At 45.0% G+C, this 12,273-nt stretch overlaps 1 protein-coding gene across 2 annotated transcripts in view; it reads right to left on the bottom strand.

Moving 5' to 3' along the window:
* The window catches only part of PRMT3 (protein arginine methyltransferase 3), a 119,931-nt gene that overhangs the window by 82,496 nt on the left and 25,162 nt on the right, over positions 1–12,273 (bottom strand). For both annotated transcript variants that reach the window (XM_019552045.1, XM_019552046.1), the window contains one exon: positions 3,063–3,184. In XM_019552045.1, the coding sequence (XP_019407590.1) occupies positions 3,063–3,184 (122 nt within the window). The remainder of the gene's footprint in view (positions 1–3,062; positions 3,185–12,273) is intronic.

Here is a 12,273-nt window from a genome sequence, read left to right on the forward strand (position 1 = left end):
CATAGCCCATAAGGCTGGGGTGCACCAGGTCACTCCATATGGAACGGGGGGACAGTATAAGCATAGCACGGTGTCCAGGGCGACAAGAGGCAGCCTCCCTTCTAGAACCATATAACAACAAGACGTGGCAGTCAAGTAAGAGGGTGCTGGACCGCCTACTTGGCACGGCAGGGGGCGCTAGCGAGAGATCACGGCCGCTCCTGCACCCCGCTCCGTGACAGGGTAGGTATCAGTTAATTAAGAAACCTTCTCTGTGACTAGCAGGAGTCATGGGACTCTTAATTTTCATCCTCACACTCAGTCAGTCATGCCCCTGCCATTTCTCAGTTCCACCGGCTAAATATGGAACTGCCTGCACTTCATGACATTTCAAAGGCACTTAAGAGTTGCATTGAGTGGGGGGGGGGAAAAAAATCACTTGCTTTCCTCTCTATTATTCATTTGATATTCCAGTACATAGATTTGTCATATTATGAGCTTCTCAGTTATGCCTCTTTATGGGAAGTTTTAACAAGTCTGTTATAAATGATCTGAATGTGAACAGGAGACAAACAAAACAGTTTTACAGTAAAGGTAACCTCCAAATATGTAGCTTTAGTGATGGTTCATTGTGTGCTGCAAGGGATCATTCATCACTGTCGTAAGAACAGCTCTCCTTTTAATCCTCTTCTGCCCCCAGTAAAGTGTGCAAATCAGCAAACTTGAAATGAAATGCAGATGGGTATTTCCATCATTTGCTAAACTGCAAATATAACGAGTACATTCTGTATTTTACTAAGGAATGAAAGCGGTGAACGATCCCAAATGAGTCATTTAAAGCAGCAGCAAGACAAGCTATTTCACACAGATGACAGTCTGAAAGCAGTCAAAGACTGAGAAAAAATTTTCTCTTTGAAAAGCATTGGTTATGATGTCAAAAACATCCCAGTCAAAGTGCTGAGCAATAGTTGATCAAAGATTAGAACACTGCAGCTACAGTGTAAAGGCATTCACTTATAAAAGAAACATGCTAGATTATCAAAGTATCTCCTGCAGTGTGACTAGGAAAGACTATTTTGAGGAGCCACTCAGCATTCACCAAGTGTCCTTTCAACCTCCCTTTTAAGTTGGCCGTAACTTAAAATTCCCCAATATGCACCCTAAACAACCTCTGGGATTTAACCTCATTCTTCTAACAATACATCCCAAAACCCAGCTCTACATTCCAATAGCTCTAGGTCTTTCATACTCATCCTTCTTTCTTTATAGCTTGAATTTTTCCTTTTCAGCTGTAGAGACAGCCACCATTTCATCATCACATTGTAGTGAACAGTGTTCCCAGTGACTTTGCAGTAGTTTTTCTTTTTTATTAAATAAATGCTTTGCTGACACCATAGAATATTAATGTTAGCAAAGCAACAACATTCTCTTCCAGCAAGCAAGAAAACAGAGGTCAATTAGTCTTCCACTGCATCTTTAAGATAGATAAAACACAGCAGGTTGAAAACAGATATAATGCAGCATGCCCTGTAACAGGAAACTCCATTAAAGTACACTACTGTCATGCACTCCGACATACGATGGTTCTCTAGCAGCACACCTGCAAACCTAAGGTACACTTTAAATATGAAGTTAAGAAAGTATTAAATTTACTGATATACAAGGCATATAAATGACGCTCTTTATTAAAGCCTTCATTAAAAAAATAGCAAAAATTAGCTAGGATTTGACAAATTTTCATTTCAAAGGGCATAAAGAGAATTTAACCAACGAAGGCCATAAAAATGAATGATATTTGTCGAGTTACAGAATCTGAATAGTACCAATAGGGAGAAGGAACTGGCAACATACCTATAGGGTGGGGTACACCCTTTTCATCAACACACTGACTGAAAAGGATCTTGGAGTCATTGTTGACTCCAGGATGGATATGAGCTGCCAGTGTGAGGAAGCGGTCAGTAAGGCTAACCGCACCTTGTCGTACATCTACAGATGCATCACAAGCAGGTCCAGGGAGGTGATCCTTCCCCTCTATGCAGCACTGGTCAGGCCGCAGTTGGAGTACTGTGCCTGGTTCTGGGCGCCGCACTTCAAAAGGGACGTGGCTAACCTTGAGAGGGTCCAGAGGAGGGCCACTTGCGTGGTCAGAGGGCAGCAGGCCGGGGCCTACGAAGATAGAGTAAAGGGCCTGAATCTATTCAGCCGTCACAAGAGAAGACTGAGAGGGGATCTGGTGGCCGTCTATAAAAACTCACCAGGGGGACCAGCAGAAAATAGGTAAGGCTCTGTTCCCCGGGGCACCACCTGGGATAACAAGGAATAACAGCCATACATTGATTGAGATTAGGTTCAAGCTTAATATCAGGAGGCATCACTTTATGGTTAGGGCTGCCAGGTTCTGGAATGGGCTCCCAAGGGAGGTGGTGCGCTCCCCTACCTTGGGGGGCTCAAGAAGAGGTTGGATAGATATCTGGTTGGGGTATTATGATCCCAGCACTCGTTCCTGCCCAGGGCAGGGGGTCGGACTTGATGATCTGTTCAGGTCCCTTCTGACCCTAGAAACTATAACAATTCAGTACAGTGCAGCCCTGCAAAATTGTACTTATCTTGTAGGATCCCATCTACACACTAGGATTTGTTTCCTAAACACTTCCCACTATTCTATAGCTCCACCTGTAACAGAGTTGGACCTTGTAACAAAGAATATACTGACCCAGCCTAGCAACTGGCCAAGCAAGGCTACGTAATGATGCCTAAAATGTTGGTATCCACAGGGAGCCCCAGCCTGCATAAGTGCTTATGCCACAGCTAGCACCAGTGGGAAATTTTATGGAAATATTAACCTAAATACAGTCTTGCTTTGGGCGCAATCAAAATTGCAGGTGACAGGATTGTATCAAAAATCCATTTGTCAAGGATGAGGATGATATACTGCCTTGGATTGTGTCATCTTCCCTTCATCACTGAAGACTAGCACTCAATACCAACCAAAAGAGAAGATTCTGCAGGTGTGAGAAGAACTGATGCTGAACTTAAAACAGCTATTGTAAGTCACTTCAGTTCTAGTACTAAACTTTCCTTACCTAATGATGTCCATGGCCTGATAAACAATTTCTGACTGGTCAACTCCAATCACTTTCTTCGCACCTGCTTTGGCAGCAAACATGGAGAGTATCCCAGTGCCACACCCAACATCCAAAACCACCTAAAATAAATAAAGTAATATTAGCTTATTTTCTTTCCTGCAAAAAGAGTTGTTCAGTTTCCATAGTGGGGAAAACATACCGCAAATTCAGAGAAAAAAGGTAAAAATGCTACCACCTCTAGCACAAGCTTGACACAAAAGCTCAGATAAGAATTCTTTACAATCATTGATTCACCAAAATTAATGGTTCTAGTCTATATACTTGACCTGGAGAGAGGAGAAAATGTTATTTAAGTATGTAAAGTTCAAACTGCAAATAAAAATGTTAAAATGTTAATTTACAAACAATGCAGCTTAAACATCTGAATGGCATTTAAACAGCATTTTAAGTAACATGATTACTTATAATTATCTACTTGCCACAGTGATTGTTCATAGTTGGAAATGCAGTTATGACAAGAACTTCCTTGCAAGTACCTGTTTAAATTTATTGATGGGTTTGTTGCAGTGGGAGGAGGGTGGGATTGCCAATGTTGACTGATCTTTTAATCAGGTGTCAGCAAACTATGGCTCACAGGCCATATCTGGCCTGCGAAGAGACTTGATGTGGACCATGTTTTTGGCAGACCTATCTCCTGCTACAGCCCTGTTATCTTATCTGACCCACGTTCTGCATTTTACTAATGGTGGGACCTAGTTTTCCCTGCTCTGTGCAAAGGATTGTTCTCTCACTCCCCAGCTGCAGCCTCAATTCACTGCTGCCACTGATTTATCTGCTCCAAATTGTTGCCTGCCATGCTTTTCAGTGGAGGCTGTCTTAGAGGGAGAGAGGTGAGAGAACAGCCCTCTGTACAGAGAAGAGAAAGCTGCGGCAGCAGCAAAGGATCACAAGCTGCTGCAAGCTATCAAAGGCTGTTGACTCCTGCTTTTATTGGTCCTATGTAAATCTACAGAAATAGCACCGTCTTCCCTGTTTCCTCAGTTTATGAAACTGTTCCTCAAGTTATGAAACTACCACTTTAACTCCTTCTCCATGAATTCATGGTGTATCTTCCCTACTATGGGAAATGTTTCCTGCAGATGCTTCTATACTGCAAGACTACGGAAGAAAAGGAGTTCCTTCATTATTGAGGATGGAAGAAGGAAACCCATTCCACCTAAACTCCTCTGTGCTAAAGTTGGAGAGGTGAGTACAGACCAATAAATTAACAAAATTGTGACAACTTCCCCACCTTTGAGCTTCAACAGAAAGATCATCTCAGAGCAGAGTATTATGGCTTCGCTAAAGAAAGGAGCTGCATGTTTAATAAAAGAACAGTTATGGCAAGGAAATCCTCACTCAAAAGATATTTTTGATGCCTCAGCTGTCAGTTGTTATTTTTTCATAACACTGGCCACTTTGCTTCTATCCCATTCTGCTTTGTACAAGCCATATTGCTTCCTTTCCTCTCTTTTGGCACAGCATTCATCATAGACCCATGGTTTACATCAGGGATAGGCAACCCCCCCGCTCACATGCCAGAGCATGGCACATGAAAGTATTTTGCTTACGTGTGCCATGAGGTGAATGGCGGGGGGAGCTGTGAGGACCTGGTCCTTGTTGTGGCAGTACAGATCCAGCCCCTTCCCCACTATCCCCTTGAGGTGTGTGTGCAACCACCACTAGTAATGAGTAAGGCAGGGGCTCTGTGGACCCCAGTGCAGCTGCCCGTAGCCTCCCCAACACCTGCATCAAGAAGCCTGGACTCTGTGGCAGGCAGCAGGGGCTGGCCCAGAGCCCATGCTGTGGACCCCAGGCAGCTGAGAGGCTGAAAATCGCTGCACTAGGGTCCATGGAGCCCCAGTGTCAGGGCAGATGACAGGGAAGGGGCTAGGGCTGTACTGCCACAACAAGGATCAGGCCCCCTCGTGGCTCCCTCACTGCCTGCCCCAGCATGCCAACATCTTACAAATCGAGGTTATGGGTGTTTTTAGCACTTTGCCCAAAAACACTGCCAATCCCTGGTTTACATAATTTTGGGCATATTATCTTTTGAAAGGATAAGAGGACAGGTCTTCATTCTTTTCTGATTTGCCAGCAGCCCTTAACATCACTGGCTACAAACTTGCCCAGTTGTGACAACTGTTTTTAGCTAACCCTCTATTATTTGATGTATTTAACATTTTGCTGTTAGAATTTCTGCCCAACCTCACAACATTTAAAGATGAGGAAAATTTTAAAATATATTAATACCTCAAAACTTTTTGACTGTTCAATGCTCCAGGAGCCTATGTGTATTCCAAACGGGAAACACTCATTTATTCAAATTCATTGGTGGCACTTGTGAATTATTATGTTCAGAACTGTGTGCAACAGAAATAAGAGCAAGTCTCAGATAACTCCCCAAAAGTTGCCCAATAAAAAACAGTGACAACTGTATAGAGGTGCACTGATAAATATTTTCTTGGCCGATACCAATAGCTGATTTACAGAAATGCAGCCAAGCAGTGTGGCTCCCTGCAGGGAAGTCTGTGGAGGGAAGGGTGGTGGTGGGAGGGACAGATGGAGGCTCCTATGGTGGGGGAGGGAGTGGGGCAGGGGCTTGGAGCGCTGCCCAGTCAGGATAGTGAATTGGACCTGGGGCCAGGGTGGGGAGCAGGCAGAGTTGCAGGTGGCTTGTCCAGGAGATCAGCATCCAGGCACTTAAAAAATGGTGGCAGTGGCACTTGAATTGAAGCATGTCAAATGAGTTTCAGTTTAAGTGCAATGAACAACATTAAGCGCCAGGACGCTTTTAAGCAGAGCAGAGCTGAGCGGGGGTAGATGTAGGCTGTCTGCTGTGCGTGCGGTGCTCTCTGCTCTGCAGCCTTTCCCTTGGGAATCCCATGCTAGCCATGTGCCCCCTGCCCACTTAGTGAGAGGCACAACTCATTGCCCCCACCACTGCTAGGTGGGCAGGGGGACACATGGCCAGCATGGGGCTCATGAGGGAAAGACAGCAGAGCGGACAGCCTCAAGCCCACAGCAAGCAGCCTGCATCCAGCCCTGCGCACAAGCCTGGAGAGCCACATGCCCCTCCATGCCCCCTCTGGGGGGGTGCACACAGCAGAGGGGAGCCACCCCCCCACCCCTCTGGCAACCTGCCCACTGTTCCGTCCTGCTCCTGGCCCTGGATCCCATTCACTGCCCTGGCTGGGCAGCACCCACAGCACCTGCCCCACTCCATCCCTTCACCACAGGGATCTCAATCTGCACCCCCCAACACCCTTTCTCCTCCACAGACTTACCTGCAGGGCACTGCTTTTCACGCTACCCAGCTGCATTCCTGGCCTCATGCACGCATGTGGGATGCACATGGCATCTGGAGGCTCCAGATGACGTTATTGGCTACACTAGCCAAAAAAAAAAGGCCAATAGCCAATAATGCTAATTTTCCTTTCATCGGTGCTGATACGATATGTAACCGATATATCAGTGACCTCTAAATTGTACTGTGATAACACGTAGCAAATTAAGGTAACTATGATTATAAAAATGAACTGAAATAAAGTGACCTAAAAAAAAAAAGTGTCTTAAGAATCACATTCTATTTCTGGAACAGAAGACCTCCCTTGGGAAACATTAGTGCGAAAGAGAGACGGTGAAAACTACCCATTCTTGTCACTCTTCCAGCCATTCCAGTAAGTCAGTGCTGTAGCCAAATCGTATGCTACTACCTTTTGCCACTGAAGTTCTAACAACTAAAAGCTACAACAGCCTCAAGCTAAAGTCTTCTGAAGAAGTCTTTCGGATACAGAAATGGACAGTAAAAGAGATGTTCTTACAATTGCTGAATCCCTTGTTTTCCAGAATCATCCCACTGAAACATTTTACCTGTGGTAGTTAGCAAAATTACTGAACCATGACAGCTGGAAATGGGTACCAAATATAAACCTTTGCAAACCAATGACCATGCTGTAGAGTTGCACAGAAGAGAGCAATCGCCATAAATGGGAAAAATCAAAACAGACAACATTTTGGACAGTTGCCCTGGTCAGTTAAAAAACAAATGGAATAGCCACAGGGGTTGGGAAAGAGTAGTCAAGCTGCAGCCCATTTCAGAAACTGAAACACATGAAGAATAATCACCACTTAGCCTGAGGACAGAGGTCTACAGTTAAAGTATTCTTGCAGCGATCACATATGGCCACTCACCAGAGATCCAGAGCAGCTGGGCTGGCAGTTTGGCAACACTGCAACATATTACAGCATTGTAGACCCCAAATTCTGTACATGCTCTACAGTCAGTTTCAAATAAATACAAATTTCCCCACTAACAGGAATTAATTAGCCTGGCTTCAGAAAAGGAAAAAACAAGTCAGCTTTCTACCCAAATAAATCTATTCTCTCAATGGGCCTGTTTAATATTTAGTAAGAACAAACTTCTGAGTACAAAAAAGGAGAACAGATGTCTCATAAAATGTCACTGATATGTCACAGACCATAACACATCTACACAAAGCAATCTCTCTGGTACACGAGATTTTGACTTCAAAGGTAGAGCCGTAGTTATATAAATGGATCATTTTCTTTTCTGAGTGGGACATACTAACTAAATGGAAGTCTTCCATTCTTCCTGCCAAATGCGGATGACAAATTTATGTTGAGAGGCAATGGACGATAATTTAAGCCACCTTGTGACAAAACCACTGTTTCTTATGACACCAGGCATAGCAGAACAACCTGCTCAGTATCTCACATAATTCAGACTGCCCCCTCCTTACTTACAAGTTATACCATTCCTTTTCTTTTTGAACACTTAGTCTAGTCTTTGATTAAATGAGATTCTTTATGGCTGACCTATCAGACAAAAGGTGGTTCAGTCTTGTGGACCACATCTATTGTGATAGAACACACAAAACTAAACTTGGCTACTCATACTACTTATGAATAAGACAGCCAAGAGATTGACAAACAGAAGATCAAAGGGAGGTGTAATTAAGTTCTCAATGTGAACCTTCACAACCCCAAGAGTTTGGTAAGAACTGCTGCCTTCAGGAATCGTGTTGTAGGTAGAGGAAGGGGGAAAATATAAAGAACATTTGAGGTGATCATGCTGAGAAACTTTATCTAGGAGTTTAACAGGGTAGCCAGACATAGGACCTCTTGAAAAAATTTCTCAGGTATTCACCATTATGGCTTTCACTTGATCAGTACCGTATCACAGAATGAGCATTTGGACTTGTGCTTGGACCAGGGTATAAGCAGATATGGTACCCTTCTCCTGGACACTAGGTGTATGAGACACCGAACTTATTTGTATGAGGCTTAAGCATTGGGATAGACAGGGAGGGAGAAATTTCACATGCAGTCACTAATCTGAGTGAAACGAAAAGATGTATTTTAGCATTCTTTTCAACTTAATAGTGTAAAGCAAGAGAAAAAGAAAAGAATTTTTCTTGTCATTTTTAAGCAAAGACATCACGGCTTGGCCTGATTGACCTGATTCTGGAGTAGCTTGCCTTTACTTTTTTGTTTATCTTGGATAAAAAGCAAGTCTATCATACTGCTGTGCAGTGGAAACGCAACACATCAGTTTTTCAATGCTACTTCTTGGTCTTGAGAAATAAGTGAACAGCCTATTAGATACGTGCTAATTTAATGCCATAATGAAATTAGACTCCACTTCATGAAAATGTACATAGACAACAGATATTAAGAATGAGCTTATCAAGAGCTAAGCCTAGATTCTGTTAACACAGCTGAAATCAAGCCCAACTGCACCTACTAAAGATGGCTGATACCACTAAACAACAGGAAAGGAAACATGTATGAAGGAAGGTGCCGAAAAAGGGGGAAAACAGATTATGTGGCTGAATAGCACACCAATAGAAGCACATAGCAGGTAAGAAGAAAAGGAAGAAGGGGCAGGTAAGCAACTGAAGATTGGTTAGTTGGTTTGATTTGGCTTCCCAAGGAAACAAATTAGGTGGCAGAGTGCTTTGGAAACAGAATAATAGAACAGAAGTCCTCAGAAGTCAGCTAGTCCAACCTCCAGCTCAAGGCAGGATCTTCCCTGCCTAAACCATTCCAGACAAATGTTTGTCTAATCTTCCCTTAAATACTTCTAAGGATAGTGATTCCACATCTTTCCAAGGTAACCTATTTCAATGCTTAACCACCCTTATGGTTGAGGACTAGAAAATGATATTTAGTAGAGGTGCACCAATACATCGGTCCCATATCAGATTGGCACCAATACAGGGAAAATAGAAAGCATCAGAATTCGGCTTTTTTTTTTGGTGACTGTTGCAGCCAATAAAGTGGCTCATAAGTGCCCCGTGCACACGCACAGCCGCAGCGCACATGGGTCTAAGAGTACAGCCTGCCAGCTTAGAGACCAACATCTGGCTGCTAAGTCTGGTGTGGGGGAAGGGGTGGTGGAAGAGAAGAGGTGTTGGGGGTAGATCTAGGCCCCTGGGGTGAGGGAGGGAGTCAGGCTGGGGCAGGTGTTGCTCAGTCAAGGCAGGGCAGGGTGCAGGATGGAGCCACGGCTTGTCCGGAGTGGTGGGACACAGGGGTGGGAAGCTGCTCCTGCCATTGCATGCACCCCAGGAGGACATGGGAGGTGTGTGCCCGGAACCGCACGCGGGGTGGGGTGGGCTGCCACCAGGGCCAGGCTCTTCACAGTGGGAGCTGGGAGGGGGCGTTATGGGGGCCTATGGCTAATTTTGCTCTCCCCCCCCCCACACCTGCTCTCCCAGCACTGTCCCTGCCCACCCCAAGTGCAGCCTGGCTCAGCCCTCCCCCCACTCCATGAAGAGCTCAGTGCAGCCCCAACCCTAGCCGCCAGCAGCATCTTGCCCTGTCCCATGCAAATCCAGTGGCACACACTCCCCATGTCCTCCTGGAGCGCCCGCAGTGGTAGGAACCACCCACCCCGCATGAGCCATGGCTCCGTTCTGCACTCCGCCTCATCTTGGCTGAGCAGTGCCTGCCCCAGGCCCACTCCTTCCCTCACCTTGAGGCCTCGATCTGCTTCACCCCCCGCTTCCCCCACACTGGACTTACCAGCCCAATGCTGGTCTCCAAGCTGCCTGGCTGCATATCAGAATTGGATCGGTATTGGCCAATATGGCTCCTGAAAAATTGGCCATTGGTATCGGCCCAAAAAAACTATCAATGCAACCCTAATGTTTAGAGGCTTGTTTTTGAGAATCTGCTTGTAGGTAAAGTAGATAGTGTATTAGAACAATGGTTCAGGGCAATGACAAGGGTTACTTAATTTCTAAAAGCCTGTTTGTGACAAAGTTTCCTTCAAGGTCCAGTGTGTCTGAAGCCAGGAGACACACAGGCTGGGAAAATGAAGACCTGTACCACACTGTTTCATAACGTGAACAGTGTACCCAAACAGAGACAGAGGAGTCTGCAGCACTGGCACCAGGTCACAGCGCTCAACTGCGGGGCCCTTGGGAGTTCCAGTTTTGGTAGACAGACCAAATTAGGAGGCCCAATAAATAACCAAATTGAGATTCATGCATATGATGGATTTGTGGGAAACAAAGGAATATGCTGACAGGACAGAATGTGAACAGTATAATGAACACAGAGAGATCAATCAATGATGGCCAGAGTTGAAGTCATCAGGGGGGAGAAAATACAAAAAGGAGGGATTTCAGAGCAGCAAAAGGGTTCCTGAGAGGGGAACCTAAGGCCACCACAGACAGAGGGCACACAACCAGTTTTGCCCGCCCACCCCACTTGAGAGGGTTGGGCCTCAGCCTTCCAATCTCCAGGCTGCTGACATCTGACATTCAAGAAAGAACCTCAGGGTGAAGCTCACGTACTGGTCAGATGTACCTTCCTGGTCAGATGGACTACCAAATAGGCCCAGTTCATTTAGGTCTTCCTCATATAAAACACATTTCCCAAATCTCTGATGCTACTTGTTTTGATGGACAACCAATTTGTCCATAGCTTTCTCGAAGTATGAGGACCAAAACTGGACACAGTACTGCAAGTGAAGCCTCATCAGTGCCAAGCAGAATTAAAGGATCATTTTCTCAGTTTGGAAGTGACCCTCCTATTAATACATTCCAAAATGCTGTTGGATTCCTGTCCACCTCACCCCAAAAGAGCATACCTTTGGCTCCAATTCAGCTTCATATTCTACAACAACCCATAGCTTCTTTTCCGCAGTACTGAGCCTAGCTAGTAATTCCCCAGTTTATATTTGTGCATACAAAGGTCATTCTAAAGCTTAATCATAGAATCATAGAAAATTAGGGTTGGAAGGGACCTCAGAAGATCACCTAGTCTAATCCCCTGCTCAAAGCATCCCCAGCTAGATCATCCCACCCAAAGCTTTGCGTAGCTGCATTTTGAGAACCTCCAAGGATGGAGCTTCTACCACCTCTCTGGGTAACCTGTTCCAGTGTTTTACTACTCTCCTAGTGAAAAAGCTCTTCCTAATTTTTAACCTAAACTTCCCTTGCTGCAACTTGAGCCCATTGCTCCTTATTCTATCATCTGCCACAACTCAGAACAGTCTAGCTCCATCCTCTTTTGAACCTTCTTTCAGGTAGTTGAAGGCTGCTATTAACTCCCCTCTCAGTCTCCATCCTCTAAACTAAATAAGCCTGGTCTCCTTGGTCTTTCCTTATAACCAAGTCATGTCTCCATCCCACTAACCATTTTTGTCACCCTCCGCTGGACTCACTCCTATTTTTCCACATCTTATCTGTAGCGGGGGGTCCAAAACTGAACACAGTACTCCGCATGTAGCCTACCCTCCAGAGCAGGAGCAGGCAATTATTTCAGATGGAGGGCCACTTAATGAGCTTTGGCAAGCTATCGAGGGCCACATAGGTAGCCCTGTCCCTTGACAGGTGCCACACTCCCTGGTTGCCATCTTGGGACCAGAAGTCTTGCCTCCTAACCCCTGATATTTGCCATCAGAAGTCCCTCCCCTTGCCCCCAGAAGTACTTCTTTTGGCAAGAGGGGTTGCCATCTCAGAACCAGAAAAAAACAAACTATATTCTAAAAACGAAACATCTATTACAACATTCATTAACTTGGTTTCAAAAAATATTTTTGTCCTGATTTGCATGCATTTGTGTAGTGTACATGGAGGTGATTGTATAATAGCTTAAAATGAAGTCTTACTTTTGTATATTGTGGGAAGGTGGG

This window comes from Crocodylus porosus, unplaced genomic scaffold (assembly GCF_001723895.1).
Source record: "Crocodylus porosus isolate Cpor-Errol unplaced genomic scaffold, CroPor_comp1, whole genome shotgun sequence".
Classification (NCBI taxonomy): Eukaryota; Metazoa; Chordata; order Crocodylia; family Crocodylidae; genus Crocodylus; species Crocodylus porosus.